At 30.5% G+C, this 17,601-nt stretch overlaps 2 protein-coding genes across 2 annotated transcripts in view; one reads left to right on the plus strand and one right to left on the minus strand.

The window, feature by feature from the left end:
- LOC141404196 (uncharacterized) overlaps positions 1 to 8,720 on the plus strand; it is a 55,772-nt gene extending 47,052 nt beyond the window's left edge. The window contains exons 4-10 of the mRNA XM_073987560.1: positions 1,308 to 1,368; positions 1,439 to 1,662; positions 1,872 to 2,383; positions 2,449 to 2,611; positions 2,678 to 2,881; positions 2,950 to 3,311; positions 8,054 to 8,720. Coding sequence (XP_073843661.1) covers positions 1,308 to 1,368; positions 1,439 to 1,662; positions 1,872 to 2,383; positions 2,449 to 2,611; positions 2,678 to 2,881; positions 2,950 to 3,311; positions 8,054 to 8,248 — 1,721 coding nt within the window. The 3' untranslated portion in view covers positions 8,249 to 8,720. The remainder of the gene's footprint in view (positions 1 to 1,307; positions 1,369 to 1,438; positions 1,663 to 1,871; positions 2,384 to 2,448; positions 2,612 to 2,677; positions 2,882 to 2,949; positions 3,312 to 8,053) is intronic.
- Positions 8,721 to 9,156: 436 nt separating this feature from the next.
- On the minus strand, positions 9,157 to 13,153 carry LOC141404197 (uncharacterized). Its single transcript, XM_073987561.1, has 6 exons — positions 12,877 to 13,153; positions 12,693 to 12,796; positions 12,561 to 12,632; positions 11,868 to 12,504; positions 9,705 to 10,332; positions 9,157 to 9,640 (listed from the first exon to the last, which is right to left on the minus strand). Exons 1-6 carry the CDS (start codon positions 12,965 to 12,967, stop codon positions 9,265 to 9,267), a joined length of 1,908 nt encoding a protein of 635 aa, XP_073843662.1. The 5' UTR covers positions 12,968 to 13,153; the 3' UTR covers positions 9,157 to 9,264.
- Between the last annotated feature and the right edge of the window lie 4,448 nt (positions 13,154 to 17,601).

Genomic DNA, 17,601 nt, shown 5'->3' on the forward strand with positions numbered 1-17,601 from the left:
TTTTTAATTAGACTTATATTGTTTTGAAAAAAATATTTTTTTTTTAATTTAGATTTTTTAAAAAATATTTTTTAGACGTAGATTTTTTTTATGTTTACCTGTTAAAATTTTTTTAAATAGTTTTTGAAAATTATTTTACTAAAAAAATTTAATATTTCTAAAAAATTTTCCAAAAAATCCACGTTTGAAAAAATATTTTCCAAAAAAATCCTCGTTTGATAAAAGTATTTTCAAAAAAATTCACGCGAGGAAAATGTTTTAAAAAAATATTTTTTAAAAATCCAAGTTTGATTTTTTTTAAATCTAAGTTTAAAAAAAATATTTATAAAAATCACTTCCGAAAAATATTAGAATAAGCGTTTAAAATAAAAAAGTTTTTAAAAAATCCACTTTCAAAAACATTTCCAAATTAAGAAACAACTAAGAAAGCAATATTTTTTTAAAAAGTTTATATTTGAAAAGAATTTTTGTAAAGTTCACATTAAAAAAATAATATATTTTTTAAAAGTTCACGTTTGAAAAAATTAAAAAAATATACGTTTAAAAAAATCGTAAAAACAGGTATGATATTTTTTTAAATCCACGTGTGAAGAAAAAAATAAAAATCCATTAAAAAAATATTTGGAAAAATGTTTTTTTTAATTCCACATTTGAGAAAATATTTTGTAAAAAATTCGACTTTTAAAGAAATATTTTTAAAAAATCGAATTTTAAAGAAATATTTTTAAAAAATCGACTATTGAAAAACTATTTTTTAAATTAATTTTTAATTTTCTAATTTTATATTTTTTAAGCGATTGAATTTTTTTAAATTCCATTTTTGAAAAAAAAAAATATTTTTTTAAAAATCCACTTTTTAAAAAAATGCTTTTTAAATTAATTTTTATTTTTTTAATTTTATATTTTTTAAGCGTTTAAAAAATTTTTTTTTTTTAAACTCCATGTTTGAAAAAAAAAATATTTTTTTAAAAATCCAGCATTGGAAAAATATTTTTTTTAAATCCACGTTAGGAAAAATGTTAAAAATCATCAGGGCAATTATTTTTTAAAAAATCAAAGAAAAACAAATCAGTCAACAATTATTTTTTAAAAAATCGGGGAAAAACCAATCCTTTCTCAGTAGTATGACTTTTTTTTACTAAGAACAATTTTCCAATAATCTATCCCTGTCAATGGGGAGTCTGCAGGTTAACCTAGACCACAATCACAAAACTATATCAGTAGAGGTCAAATGTCTCGGTTTTGCATACTAATTCATCCTAAGATACCCTTCCGATACTAATTCATATTTTTTTTAATGATTTTAGTTTATGCGAGACGTATTCGAGATGGTCCAAGTAGGCTGGTATTGGAAAAGTGGCAACATTTGTAAGTATACCAAATTTCAACATTTCGCCCATATATCTAATAATTTCTTTGTTTTTGCTTCCTTTTCCAGCACAAATTCCAATTATTCCACAAAACCCTTGTTTGTTAACTTCAAGGTGCAATTTTCAGCATTCAAAAACCCAAATTGGGAAAAATATTTACCAAATCAAAATATTTCAATGAAATTTGCCATGTCTAAGAAAAAGAAATTGGCTCCTGCCATTGGCTTGGCCACTAACGATGATGAGATGGAGTGGACACAAATTGAAAGGTTTCAAAATATTCAACATGAATGTAAGTTAAGATGTCTTAAAAAGAGAACAGCACATCATCAAACATGGATGATAACCTTTTTATTGATTTCTCACTGTTCGACAATCACGGAAATCTTCGTCGTGGCTGGACTTTGATTCAGTGGTCACACTGTCAATTTGTTTGATGACATGTTCTCTAGTTTTTTTTGAGAAGTTTCCCAACACTTACTAATTTCTTATCTTCTACAGCTGATGCCTTCTGCTTTGTGGGTGCCCCCGTAATATGTTGTACATGGATCCCCCTGCCCAATGATGTCAAGGAACAATATCTTCTAATAGCCTATCGTAAAGATATCTTTAAATTTACCAAATTTCAAAATCCTAAACGTTTCAAAACAAGTCTGGTGTTATTTAAAGTTACCAGAAGTAAGATAAGCGGTAAGAAGGTGCCACAATTGAGATTACATTATGCCATTGCTCTGGAAGATGGCCCAGTTTATAATATGGCATTTCTACCAAGTGGTGGTTATTGTTTGAAAACCAATCGTTTGGGTTTGATGGCTGTGGCAACGGCTAGTAGTAATGTAAATGTTTATTCCCTGCCTATTGATTTTTCTGCGGATGAGGAGGTGTCCAAAGATCTGCCCATAATTGAACTTAAACCAAGTTTTGAGTTAAAGTTAGACATCACTTGTCAGAAGGGTGACAGTGAGGATCACATACTCATGAATCCACAATGCATGCAGGTCATATGGTCGGAGGTAAGAAGAAATTTGATTGTAATTTTTTTTTCAAAGTGTTTTTGAATTGTTTCTTCTTTGCACAGTTTTCTGGTCACAATCACATTTTTGCCAGCTATTCCAATGGTTGTGTAGGTGTATGGGATGTCAGCGATGATGCCCAGGAGAACTTGAATCGGTTTGAAGTAAATGGTGTAATACAATATGCTCCGATAAATTACTTTTTCGTTGGAGAAAAGGGAATAAGAAGTAAGTAAATCACCACCAGCTGCTCTCTCCCTCTCTCTCTCTTTAATGATAATTTTGTTTGTTTAGAAATTGCCTTACAATATGACACTTGTGGTCCTCGATGGTTAGCGGTTCATTGCTTTTGTCGTAAATTCATTATTTACGATATAAGGAATTTCAGTCTACCAATACCTTTGAAAGAAGAATTTGCCAGAAATATTGTAAGGGATATGGATTGGAGTCCACTGTGGGAACCTATTATGGTGGCCTATTGTGATTCAATACCAAACAGTAAGTAGTGGGCAATTGTTCCGAAGATCATTCTGTCATATTTCACTATCTATTTTCTGTCTTGACAGATGGTCGTAGTGTCTTATTGATAAATCCCACCAACATTATGGCTCAACAACAAAAATTAGATTATGTCATCAGTGCCGCCACAGGGGTCCATTTTAATCCATGGACAAATATGTGTGTAGAATCGGTGGATAATGGTGATATCGTTTTCATGGATTGTCGTGAAATGCACTATGAACAAGTCTTGGGTAGGAAGTTTGGTGAACGCCGTATACTTTCTTCAATGGATATCATGCAATTGAATGGTGAACCTTTGAAAAGGTTGACCGATGTTAAGGAGAATGAAAAATTTGAATCGGAATGGTCCCTGTACGAACATGATTATAAGGACAAATATGGCCTGGTATTTCAACCATTTATTAAGGTATGTAAAGAATAAAAACTTTTTGGAATAGAAAAAGGAAAAAAATCTATAGCAAAAAGTCACCTTATTTCCTGAGGAAATTTTTTTCTATAGAAAAAAGGCAATTCAGTTTCTGAGGAAATTTTTTTCTATAAAAAAAGTCACCTCATTTCCTGAGGAAATTTTTTTACAGAAAAAAGTCTCCTCAGTTCTTGAGGAAATTTTTTTCGATAGAAAAATGTCACCTCAGTTCCCGAGGATATTATCTTTCTTAAGAAAAAAGTCACCTCAGTTACTGAGGAAATTTTTTCCTATAGAAAAAAGTCATCTCTGTTCCTGAAGAAATTTTTTTCTGTAGAAAAGTCACCTCATTTCCTGAGGAAATTTTTCTCTATAGAAAAAAGTTACCTCAATTTCAGAGGAAGTTTCTTTCTATAGAAAAAAGTCACCTCAGTTCCTGAGGAAATTTTTTTCTATAGATAAAAGTCACCTCAGTTCCTGAGGAAATTTTTTTTTCTGTAGAAAAAAGTCACCTCACTTCCTGAGGAAATTTTTTTCGGTAGAAAACAGTCGCCTCAGTTCCTGAGGAAATTTTTTTCTATAGAAAAAAGTCACCTCAGTTCCTGAGGAAATTTTTTCGGTAGAAAAAGTTACCTCAGTTCCTGAGTATTTTTTTCTGTAGAAAAAAGTCACCTCAGTTCCGAGGATTTTTTTCTATAGAAAAAAGTCGCCTCAGTTCCTGAGGATATTTTTTTCTATAGAAAAAAGTCACCTCTGTTGCTGATGAAATTTCTTTCTATAGAAAATAGTCACCTCAGTTCCTGAGTATTTTTTTCTATAGAAAAAAGTCACCTCAGTTCCTGAGGATTTCTTTTCAATAGAAAGAAGTCACCTCAGTTCCTGAGGAAATTTTTTTCTATAGAAAAAAGTCACCTCAGTTCCTGAGGAAATTTTTTTCTATAGAAAAAAGTCACCTCAGTTCCTGAGGAAATTTTTTTCTATAGAAAAAAGTCACCTCAGTTCCTGAGGAAATTTTTTTCTATAGAAAAAAGTCACCTCAGCTCCTGAGGAAATTTTTTCTATAGAAAAAAAAGTCACCTCAGTTTCAGAGGAATTTTTTTCTATAGAAAAAAGTCACTTCAGTTCCTGAGGAATTTTTTTTTATAGAAAAAAGTCACCTCAGTTCCTGAGGAATTTTTTTTCTATAGAAAAAAGTCACCTCAGTTCCTGAGGAATTTTTTTTCTATAGAAAAAAGTCACCTCAGTTCCTGAGGAAATTTTTTTCTATAGAAAAAAGTCACCTCAGTTCCTGAGGAAATTTTTTTCTATAGAAAAAAGTCACCTCAGTTCCTGAGGAAATTTTTTTCTATAGAAAAAAGTCACCTCAGTTCCTGAGGAATTTTTTTTCTATAGAAAAAAGTCACCTCAGTTCCTGAGGAAATTTTTTTCTATAGAAAAAAGTCACCTCAGTTCCTGAGGAAATTTTTTTCTATAGAAAAAAGTCACCTCAGTTCCTGAGGAAATTTTTTTCTATAGAAAAAAGTCACCTCAGTTCCTGAGGAAATTTTTTTCTATAGAAAAAAGTCACCTCAGTTCCTGAGGAAATTTTTTTCTATAGAAAAAAGTCACCTCAGTTCCTGAGGAAATTTTTTTCTATAGAAAAAAGTCACCTCAGTTCCTGAGGAAATTTTTTTCTATAGAAAAAAGTCACCTCAGTTCCTGAGGAAATTTTTTTCTATAGAAAAAAGTCACCTCAGTTCCTGAGGAAATTTTTTTCTATAGAAAAAAGTCACCGCAGTTCCTGAGGAAATTTTTTTCTATAGAAAAAAGTCACCTCAGTTCCTGAGGAAATTTTTTTCTATAGAAAAAAGTCACCTCAGTTCCTGATGAAATTTTTTTCTATAGAAAAAAGTCACCTCAGTTCCTGAGGAAATTTTTTTCTATAGAAAAAAGTCACCTCAGTTCCTGAGGAAATTTTTTTCTATAGAAAAAAGTCACCTCAGTTTCTGAGGAAATTTTTTTCTATAGAAAAAAGTCACCTCAGTTCCTGAGGAAATTTTTTTCTATAGAAAAAAGCAACCGAGTTTTTTTTTCTATAGAAAAAATTTCCTCAGGAACTGAGGTGATCTTTTTCTATAGAAAGAAATTTCCTCAGGAAATGAGGTGACTTTTTTTCTATAGAAAAAAATTTCCTCAGGAACTGGGGTGACTTTTTCTATAGAAAAAAATTTTCTGACTTTTTTCTATAGAAAAAATTTCCTCAGGAACTGAGGTGACTTTTTTCTATAGAAAAAAATTTCCGCAGGAACTGAGGTGACTTTTTTCTATAGAAAAAAATTTCCTCAGGAAAAAAATTTCCTCAGGAACTGAGGTGACTTTTTTTCTATGGAAAAAAATTTACTCATATCCGGAGGTGACTTTTTTCTATAGAAAAAAATTTCCTCAGGATCTGAGGTGACTTTTTTCTATAGAAAAAAATTTCCTCAGGAACTGAGGTGACTTTTTTCTATAGAAAAAAATTTTCGTCAGGATCTGAGGTGACTTTTTTCTATAGAAAAAATTTTCCTCAGGAACTGAGGTGACTTTTTTCTATAGAAAAAAATTTCCTCAGGAATTGAGTGGACTTTTTTCTATAGAAAAAAATTTCCTCAGTAACTAAGGTGACTCTTTTGTATAGAAAAAGGTCTACAGAAAAAACCTTATAAACTGAGGTGACTTTTTTCTATAAAAAAAATTTCCTCAGGAACTGAGGTGACTTTTTTCTATAGAAAAAAATTTCCTCAGGAACTGAGGTGACTTTTTTCTATAGAAAAAAATTTCCTCAGGAACTGAGGTGACTTTTTTCTATAGAAAAAAATTTCCTCAGGAACTGAGGTGACTTTTTTCTATAGAAAAAATGTTCCTGATGTGACTTTTTTCTATAGAAAAAAATTTCCTCAGGAACTGAGGTGACTTTTTTCTATAGAAAAAAATTTCCTCAGGAACTGAGGTGACTTTTTTCTATAGAAAAAAATTCACCTCAGGAACTGAGGTCAGTTTTTTCTATAGAAAAAATTTACCTCAGGAACTGAGGTCAGTTTTTTCTATAGAAAAAATTTACCTCAGGAACTGACGTCAGTTTTTTCTATAGAAAAAATTTACCTCAGGAACTGAGGTCAGTTTTTTCTATAGAAAAAATTTACCTCAGGAACTGAGGTCAGTTTTTTCTATAGAAAAAATTTACCTCAGGAACTGAGGTCAGTTTTTTCTATAGAAAAAATTTACCTCAGGAACTGAGGTCAGTTTTTTCTATAGAAAAAATTTACCTCAGGAACTGAGGTCAGTTTTTTCTATAGAAAAAATTTACCTCAGGAACTGAGGTCAGTTTTTTCTATAGAAAAAATTTACCTCAGGAACTGAGGTCAGTTTTTTCTATAGAAAAAATTTACCTCAGGAACTGAGGTCAGTTTTTTCTATAGAAAAAATTTACCTCAGGAACTGAGGTCAGTTTTTTCTATAGAAAAAATTTACCTCAGGAACTGAGGTCAGTTTTTTCTATAGAAAAAATTTACCTCAGGAACTGAGGTCAGTTTTTTCTATAGAAAAAATTTACCTCAGGAACTGAGGTCAGTTTTTTCTATAGAAAAAATTTACCTCAGGAACTGAGGTCAGTTTTTTCTATAGAAAAAATTTACCTCAGGAACTGAGGTCAGTTTTTTCTATAGAAAAAATTTACCTCAGGAACTGAGGTCAGTTTTTTCTATAGAAAAAAATTTCCTCAAGAACTGGGGTGATTTTTTTCTATAGAAAAAAATTTCCTCAAGAACTGGGGTGATTTTTTTCTATAGAAAAAATTTACCTTAGGAACTGAGGTCAGTTTTTTCTATAGAAAAAAATTTCCTCAAGAACTGGGGTGATTTTTTTCTACAGAAAAAAATTTCTTCAGGATCAGACGTGATTTTTTTCTATAGAAACAAACTTTCCTCAGGAACTGAGGTGACTTTTTTCTATAGAAAAAAATTTCCTCAGGAACTGAGGTGACTCAGTTCCTGAGGTGACTTTTTTCTATAGAAAAAATTTCCTCAGGAACTGTGGTGACTTTTTTCTATAGAAAAAAATTTCCTCAGGAACTGAGGTGACTTTTTTCTATAGAAAAAAATTTCCTCAGGAACTGAGGTGACTTTTTTCTATAGAAAAAAATTTCCTCAGGAACTGAGGTGACTTTTTTCTATAGAAAAAAATTTCCTCAGGAACTGAGGTGACTTTTTTCTATAGAAAAAAATTTCCTCAGGAACTGAGGTGACTTTTTTCTATAGAAAAAAATTTCCTCAGGAACTGAGGTGCCTTTTTTCTATAGAAAAAAATTTCCTCAGGAACTGAGGTGACTTTTTTCTATAGAAAAAAATTTCCTCAGGAACTGAGGTGACTTTTTTCTATAGAAAAAAATTTCCTCAGGAACTGAGGTGACTTTTTTCTATAGAAAAAAATTTCCTCAGGAACTGAGGTGACTTTTTTCTATAGAAAAAAATTTCCTCAGGAACTGAGGTGACTTTTTTCTATAGAAAAAAATTTCCTCAGGAACTGTGGTGACTTTTTTCCATAGAAAAAAATTTCCTCAGGAGTTGATGTGACTTTTTTTTTTATAGAAAAAATTTTTCTCAGGAACTGAGGAAGAACGAAAGGACTTATTCTACAGAAAAAAAACTTATTTTTCTGTATTAAAAAATTTAATTAAAAAACCTCAATCTTTGTAACAAAACTGTCTCCATCTCTCTTCTTTACAGCTCAAAGAATCCTTAAGGGATACCTACTTGAATGAAAATCGACGAGCACCCATAAATATCGTACCCTTTATGCGTATCAACAGCCTGCGTTGTAATTTAAATAGGAGTGGCAAGAGTTTAGTTGCTGTTGGATATGAAAATGGTTTCATACGTGTTATAAATTTTGATAAAGACTCACAATTTAGTAATTGGTAAAACAAAAAGAAACACACATTGTATACTCTATTTCGATGTAAATAAATTTATATAGTATATTATGTAATATACATTATTATGGAAATATTTGTTAAACTATGTAGTCTTAAGTATTACTACATAATTACTATTATTTATTTTATTCTATTGGTACTGCTTTTATAAATCGTCTGCTATAAGTTAGTTTTTTAAAAAAATAACATCTTTTAATTGGAATTTTTCTTTTGAATTTTGTTTTTATTTTTATTTTCATTGATATTTAATTTATTTTTAATAATGCCTTTAAGAGTCCCCAATATATATACTATTATTATTATTATTATTAATATTATTACTATTAGTAGTATTAAGTGTTTTTTGGAACAATTCCATTAAAAAGTTATGAATTTTATTTATTATAATGGAACAAAAAAAAAACCCTTTTTAATAAACTGAACAAATTTTTTACATACATACTTATGTATATAAACAATGAAATAGTGTTTTGGTTGTTTTATTTTTTACAATAATGAGGTATGTACTGAACGGCGAACATTTTTTAATTTATGTTCCCCGACATAATTAAAAAAGAAAGTGTGGACGAATATGGTCTTCTTAGATGTACCTAATGGTCAAACTCATCTTCATATATGAGGTTGATGGTCTAACTCATCCTTATAGAAGAGGTTGTTGGTCATACTCATCATTATATAAGAGTTTGATGGTCAAACTCATCATCATATAAGAGTTTGATGGTCAAACTCATCATCATATAAGAGTTTGGTTGTCAAACTCTCTTCATGGAGGAGTTTTGGGGTCAAATTCCTCTTCATAGAGGAGTTTAATGGTCAGACTCAGTTCGTAGAGGAATTTGGTGGTCAATATATACTCTATAGCTCACACCTATGGCAATGAAATATAAATTCCAATTTGAGTGTTTCAACAATGATATATTTATTTCGTATTATTAGGGCTCTAGGTGCTGCTACTGGTTTAATTGTGTAAATAAGCTTATTTTTTTCTCTAAAATAAACATCTTAATCTCCACCACCACCTTCTCGTAGAGCAGCAGCCTCAGTATCGCCTTCACCCTCAGCCGAAGTCTCGCCACTTTCTTCTTCACCACTAGAAGCCCGGGTACCATCAACTTCAGTTTCCTTTTCGGCCGGTGCATCGGCAGCTTCCTTCTTACGACGCTCCTTCTTTTTGCGTATCTTTTTGGCTAGCTCAGCAGCTATGGCGGCGGCCTCAGCTTCCTCTTGTTCGACTGTCTTGTAAGTGGCAGGGAAAAATTTATTTGCCTCCTGAAGGCCCATCACGCTATTGGGACTAACATAACTGGGACAATATGATATCAAGGTTAAAACGGTATCTTCCGAACTTTTGTTGACCTTCATGATTAATTTGTCGTTCCTTTCAAAAAATTTAAATTTTATTTTTTGTTAACCAAAAAATGTGGTAGCACATGGAAACTTACGTAGTCTGAATTTTATATTTATGCACGGAATTGGATAAATATTCTGCCGTTTCCGGATCATCACTGGTAAAGAATCCATACATGGGTATAAATTCTTTGCGTGCATCAGCCAGAGGTATTAGATCCCGCTTTTTGTAAGTATCAAAAGACATAATAATATAGGGTGGTTCCGGCTCTGGGTCGGGTGCCAAAAAGTTCGCCGTTTGATTTCGAAAATAAACATAAATCATAGCAGCATGGGTCCTTTGATCATTTGGTACCCATATTGCTGGTAACTGCAGCGTTTTACGGCAAAGGCGTTTCTTTGTTTCTTTTTTAGTTGTCTTTGTTTCATCAGTGGGTTTTTGCTGTTCTTCCGGTATAATTTCTTTTTCCAGATCTTCTAGATTTAAATTCAAATCTTCCGTAACCATTTCAAGACCTGGTTCATCAACAGCTTCGAGGTTAAGTTCTTCTTCGGCAAGGGTTTCATCTGTTTCTTGGTCATTTTCATTTTGAGTTTCTTCGGCATTTTCGTTGGGTTCTTGTTCTTCATCTTCTTTATTTGGTGTTGCGCCATCGGCTTCAGGGGCCTCGCTAGTTTCTTCTGCTTGTGGATTTTCGGGGGTTTCATCTTCGGCCTCGTCATCTAGGAAAAAAGAAGATATTATGGATATTTTAAAAAATTCACGATTTGATAACATATTTTTTAAAAATCCACGATTTGAAAAATATTTGAAAAAATATATTTTTTAAAAATCCTCTATTTGAATATTTTTTAAAAATCCTCGATTTGAAAAAATATTTTTTAAAATCCAGGATTTGTAAAAAATAATTTTTAAAAAATCCACGATTTGAAAAAAAGCTTATAAAAAATTCACTTTTTGAAAAAATAATTTTTAAAAAATTCACGATTTGAAAAAATAATTTTTAAAAAATACACGACTTGAAAAAATAATTTCTAAAAAATCCTCGATTTGAAAAAATAATTTTTAAAAAATCCAGGATTTGAAAAAATAATTTTTAAAAATCCACGATTTAAAAAAAAATTAAAAAATCCACGATTTGGAAAAAATAATTTTTAAAAAATCCACGCTTTGAAAAAAGAATTTTTAAAAATCCATGATTTGAATAAAAAAAATATTTTTTAAAAATCCACGTTTTGAAAAAATAATTTTAAAAAATCCACGATTTGAATAAAAAAATTATTTTTAAAAAATCCACGATTTGAAAAATAATTTTTAAAAAATCCACGATTTGAAAAATAATTTTTAAAAAATCCACGATTTGAAAAATAATTTTTAAAAAATCCACGATTTGAAAAAGTAATGTTTAAAAATAATAAACTTTAAAAAAGCCACAAAAAATCCACTGTTTACAAAAATAATTTTTTAAAAATCCATGATTTGAAAAATAATTTTTAAAAAAATCCACGATTTGAAAAAAATCATTTTTAAAAATCCACAATTTGAAAAAATAATTTTTAAAAAGTCCACGATTTGAAAAAATAATTTAAAAAAAAACACACGATTTGAAAAAATTATCTTTAAAAATACAGAATAATTTTTAAAAAATCCACGATTTGGAAAAATAATTCTTAAAAAATCCTCGTTTTGAAAAGTATTTGTTAACAAATCAACGTTTATTGAAAAATATGTTTTTAAAAATCCACAATTTGATTAAAACTCTTTAAAAAATCTGCGTTTATAGAAAAATATTTTTTTTTTAAGATCTGCGTTTATGGCAAAATATTTTTTCAAAAATCCACCCAGATTCGAAAACAATTTTTTACAAAATCCACGTTTATGAAATAATATTTAAATTTTCTTTAAAGTCCACATTTATTGAAAAAATATTTCTTAAAAAAATCCACATTTATTAAAAAAAAAAAAAAATATTTTTTAAAAATTCCACCATTATTGAAAATGTATTTTTTAAAAAATCAACCTTTGTTGAAAAAATATCTTTTAAAAAATCCACTTTTATTGAGAAAAATGTTTTTTAAAAAATCTATGTCTTGCTGAAAAAATATGTTTTTTTTAAATATTTAAAAAAATAAACAATTTTTTATTTTTTTTTTAATCCACGTTATAACGAAGAAATATTTAAAAAACAATCCCTGACTTGTTGAAAACAATTTTTTTTAAAAAAATCCACGTCTTGGGATCTTCTCCCGTTTCTTACCTGTCACTTCGTATTCCACCTCCACCTCTAATGTGGGTACAATTGGCGGCTTAACCTGCTCCTCTTCATTGAATTCATCGGGTGGTATGGTTTCCGATTTTGTCAATTCCCTGGCATATTCATTTAGAATATCTGGAACTTCCTGTCCTTCTCCGGGTATTTTCCAATAACACAACAACAACTCTTTGCCCTCAAACTGTTTCAGGACATCCTCCCCAATGGGATTTGAACAATTGTGATGTATAATTTTAAAATCTTCACGATTAATTTGGGTAACTTTACGATCTTTACATTGAATTTTTAGCAGATCTGCTGGTTCCATAATTTTCTTAAACATGTCACGATTAACCTGCGGTCCGAATAATGTTACGCCCATATCATTGAGATTTTCCATAATGGTGTCGGTAACAAATTTCAAATAATCCAAACGCTTCTTCTCCGCAACAGCTGCTTCAATTTTTCGAGCTGCCTCCTCGGCCTGTTCGATGACTTGACGTCGGGCAATTTCCTCTGGTTGTAATTCAGTTATTTCGTAGAATTTACGATTTTTATTACCCACTAAATTCAGTTCGTTGACAATCAGCGACATTAGCTTGGGGACATTTGTGCCGAACATTAGATTGACGGCTTTGCCACCCTGTAGAGGAAATTTAGGAATGAGAGATAAACTTTTGATATTATTATTACCGTTACCGTTACAAATAACCATGTGGGTTCACTTTTCCTGCGAAACCTTGCCAAGGCCGTTATGTGATCCGATTTACACTAAAATTTAAGAAGTAGCATTTACTTCTCAAAGGCGAACTGTAAAAAAATCCAACTTACAATGGCCAATTGAAGATTATCACCTCCAACTTCCAGTTTTACTTTCTTCAAACTTCCCACCATGCCCAGACAGGGGCCACACCACTCGGAGCAGACATCTAAAACTTAAATCACAAAATGGTTTGAATGTAACCTTGTCCTTTCTTTACAGGACCTCGTGGTCCTAATATATTTCGATACTTACCCAATAGCCCAGGTTTCTCCAGAAACTTCTCGAAATCTTCATCGTTCGATATATCCGTTTGTAGCTGTTGTACTCCACCCTTTTTGGCCATATTTCAAGAATTGAAGAGATTTTCAGAACATTGATTTAAAATTTTCCATATTGGATTGGAAAAATTTGCCAAACATTCTCTTAGTAACGGCCAAACATTGCGGTTGTTAAGGTAAGGAAGGTCACAAAAATGACTTTGGAGCAGCAACAGCACCAACAGTAATTGAGTTTAGTTATTAAGAATATCCTTTGAGGTACGAAACAAAAGGATATGTGGATTTAAAAAAAAAAAAATTTTTTTTTCAATAAACGTGGATTTTTAAAAAAATATTTTTTCAATAAACGTGGATTTAAAACAAAATATTTTTTTCATAAACGTGGATTTTTTGAAAAAAATATTTCTTCAATAAACGTGGATTATTTGAAAAAAAAAATATTTTTTCAATAAATGTGGATTTTTTATAAAAAAACATTGTTTCAATAAATGTGGATTTTTTATAAAAAAATTTAACAATTTTTCAACTTAAACATTAGAGTTTTTTATTTATATGTATATAAAATAAATAAAAAACTCTAATGTTTAAGTTGAAAAATTGTTAAATTGATCTCTTAAATATGTATATTTGAATTATTGTACAAAAATATATCAGGAATATTGCCAATTATTTCATATTCCATTTCAGAAAAAAAGGATAAATTTTTTTCGCGCTACATCAATGATTTTCGATATGTAGGTTAAGAAAAAGATTCCCAGTACGAATCTGGTCGCGAGCCAATTTTTGGTTGTTGCGGACAAAAGTTATGTCGCTTTTATTTCGCTTTTTTAGAAAGAAAATATTATAAAAACGCTAATTATTTTAATGAGCACAATTGTTACAAAAAAGTTCTCTCGAAGTGACTTCAGCGAGTAGATTGCATAATACCTGCAAAATATTACACAGAATTCGCGGAATGTACATAAAATTGATAAATTATTGAATATAAGTCAACTTTTTTCAAAATTAAGGCTCATTTAGTGGTCATAAAATTACATAAAAATTTGTTCTAGATCAAAACTTCACGGCGAATCAAATGAGACTACAATCATACAGACTGGTGTTATAGTTTCGATGTTACAGCCAAAATAAGCACATATTTTGGTCAACAAAATAATTTTTTGTTTGAAAAAATATTTTTTTAAATGCATTATGTAGTAGAAAAAATTGTAAAAATCTATAGGAATACTTCCTTCATTTTGCTTAAATCTCCCATTAAAATAGACGGATTTTGCTTTATTGACATTCATATTAAAGCTTTTCCATTAGAGAAGGTAATTGGGTTGATGAGGATGTATCTCAAAGCTTCTGAAATGGAAATAGAGGTCAAATAACCCATTTTAATTTATATGCATTTTAAAATACGTGTAAATCGCGTAATTATCAAAATCATTTTGTCCGCATGTGATTTTCATGTACAGCAAGACCATATCTTTTAATTTGTATATATTTTTCGAAATTTAATTTGGACGCTAAGATGTAGCATCGGCTGCATCTTAGCACTAAAAAACCTATAAAATATCGCTAATTTGCGCAAAGTGCATAAAATTTTTGTCCGCATCCGATTTCAATGTCAACCATGAAAATCTACATCGATATATATCTATTTGAAGGCGATCAATCAAGAACCGCGGATGTAGCATCACACACTATTTTTTGGGATAAAATGAATGTAGCTTCCTTATCAGTAAAGTTTTCAAATCTCTGTTTCCGCTAAAACGAAGATGCTGCACTAGTTTTTTCATTGCAGTGGAAACGATGCGCAGAAAACGCGATAAAATACGCGATATTTTCAAAAACAATTTTAGGTGATTTTTCTACTTTGGAATTTCTCGTAACTCGCGTTTTAGTAGATCGATTTTCACGAGGAATGATTTATTGGATCCGAAACGTAAAAAACTAAAATGTGCAATGGAGTACGAAGTATTCTAGAGACAATTGCAAATATTAGACCCGAAAAATATGATTTTTAGTAAAATGTTCACACAAAATTTCCGCATTTGGATGCAGATTTCTATGAAGCTGTGCAGACTACATTCACAATATACGTATCAAATAACTCAGAATCGCAAGTATTACAATCCCTGTAGGAAGTGTGGGGTCATGTGTTGACATGTCGCCACTTTGTCTACTAATATGGTGACAAAGTCAACACTTTGTCACCAGGTTGTCAACTATTGATACCTTTACCTTAATAAGAAGAAGCATTGTGTATATTGACAGATGATAGCCCAACGAAGCATCTTTTTTTAATTTTCTTAATTGTTTGGCGTAAAATAATTTTTGCGGTTGGTGAAAAACAGTGTTTTTGTAGAAATCAATAAAATATCGTGAAAACTTAAAGCATATAATTCCAATAACAAGTATGAGCAAAAGAAAATATAAGAGACATGTGAAAAATAAACAATTCTATAGCAAAGTACGAATTCTGAGGCGACTAACAACATTTGTGGTGAAATTTCGACAATTGGACATTATGTGGAACCTTTAGAGAAGATTGTGGAGCCTGATGTATATATTGTCCCGTCTCGCTGGAAATGCTGAATGCAAATAAATATAATACAATGTTGAAGAATTATTTGGCAAAAATCGATTGTGAGATTTTTCCAATGTTATACAGTTGTAATAGGCAAGCAAATTTAATAACATATTTTTTATTTATGTTTATTTATACATGTTTATTCTTTTCAATTCCTAGATATTATATCAACATTCAGCGAATCGCCTGATAAAACGTTAAGTGCAACAGAATAAGAACTATTTTAAGCAGACAAGTCATTGGTGCGACTTGGCCAAGAAAATAAAACGAAAACGTTTTTTATTTGTTATATGTTAAAATAAAATGTTTAAGCAGCCTTGAAAACATTGTCTTTATTTACTAATGTTTACTTATGTGGATTCTTTGGCTTAGCCATTTAAAAAGATAAAAATACTGTAATACGCAATTTGTACATTTTTAGCATTTTCAATATTATTTGTTTTATTCTTTAATGAAATATAGTATTGAAACAAATGTGTAGCTTCATATTCTTTCTTATTAAACGTACTATATAGCTGTTTTATCTATGAAAAGTTCCAAACAAGCTAAAAAATTTAATATTGAAAATCTGGTACTATTGACTCACTACCTCCAATGTCTATACTGACTCACTACCTCCATTGTCTATACTGACTTACTACCTCCAATGTCTATACTGACTCACTACCTCCAATGTCAACACATGGTTCCTCAGGAACTACTGACTTACTATTGACATACTAGTTCCATTGTCAGTACTGACTTTCGAATGACACGTTCATACAAAATGTCTATAGGAAATTACATTAGTTGTCTACAGTTTGTCAGTAGTACTGTAGACAATGTCAGTAGTAAGTCAGTATAGATTCACTATTGACATTTCCTACAGGGATTCTATATATGATTTTTTGAAAAACCTGTTTGCGGAATGAAATTGGAAGAAAATTTCAAAAAACACTGTAAATCTGGCTTCAAAATGTCAGCATCATTTAATGGTAGAAGCAGACGAAATTTTGAAAAGTAATACATTAGTGAGATGATCCTTATTTAGTTTGCTTCTGCTTTTACTTTGACAGAAAACTCAAGAGAAGTGTGGTTTACTCACAAATCAAAATATAACAAAAAAAGACATGGTGGCTTCAACCCATTTTCACCAATTTGTTAACATAAATGTAGCCACAGCTTCCACGCAAATTATCTTTTAAAGCCAATATTTTTTGCCACGACCAAAAACATTTCATTTTATCCAAAAGTATTTAATTTGTATAATATACAATCACGAGTCGCGTTTTCTAAAAGGGTAAACCTTGGCTTCAGCTATGTTAAATTTTCAAAAATATTGGTGATATACCAACTGATCACAATAAAATGCACGAAAAAAAACATTGTTTCAATAAACGTGGATTTTTTATAAAAAATATTTTTTCAATAAAATGTATAAAATATTTTTCAATAGACGTGTATTTAAAATATTTTTTCAATAAACGTGGATCTTTTATAAAAAAATATTTTTTCAATAAACGTGGATTTTTTATAAAAAACGTTTTTTCAATAAACGGGGGTTTTTTGATAAAATATATTTTTTCAATAAACGTGGATTTTTTATAAAAAATATTTTTTCAATAAACGTGGATTTTTTATAAAAAATATTTTTTCAATAAACGTAGTAGTCATCTCCGGTGACTTTTCCCATACAAAAGTTCACCGGAGATGACTTTCCCAATATAAAAGTTCACCAGAGATGACTTTTCCCATACAAAAGTTCACCGGAGATGACTTTGCCAATACAAAAGTTCACCGGAGATGACTTTCCCAATACAAAACTTCACCGGAGATGACTTTTCCCATACAAAAGTTCACCGGAGGTGACTTTCCCAATACAAAAATTCAACGGAGATGACTTTTCCCATACAAAAGTTCACCGGAGATGACATTCCCAATACAAAAGTTCACCGGAGATGACTTTTCACATACAAAAGTTCACCGGAGATGACTTTTCCCATACAAAACTTCACCGGAGATGACTTTTCCCATACAAAAGTTCACCGGAGATGACTTTTCCCATACAAAAGTTGACCGGAGATGACTTTCCCAATACAAAAGTTCACCGGAGACGACTTTCCCAATACAAAAGTTCACCGG

Source organism: Musca autumnalis, unplaced genomic scaffold, assembly GCF_047663935.1.
Source record: "Musca autumnalis isolate F117 unplaced genomic scaffold, ASM4766393v1 scaffold_4, whole genome shotgun sequence".
Classification (NCBI taxonomy): Eukaryota; Metazoa; Arthropoda; class Insecta; order Diptera; family Muscidae; genus Musca; species Musca autumnalis.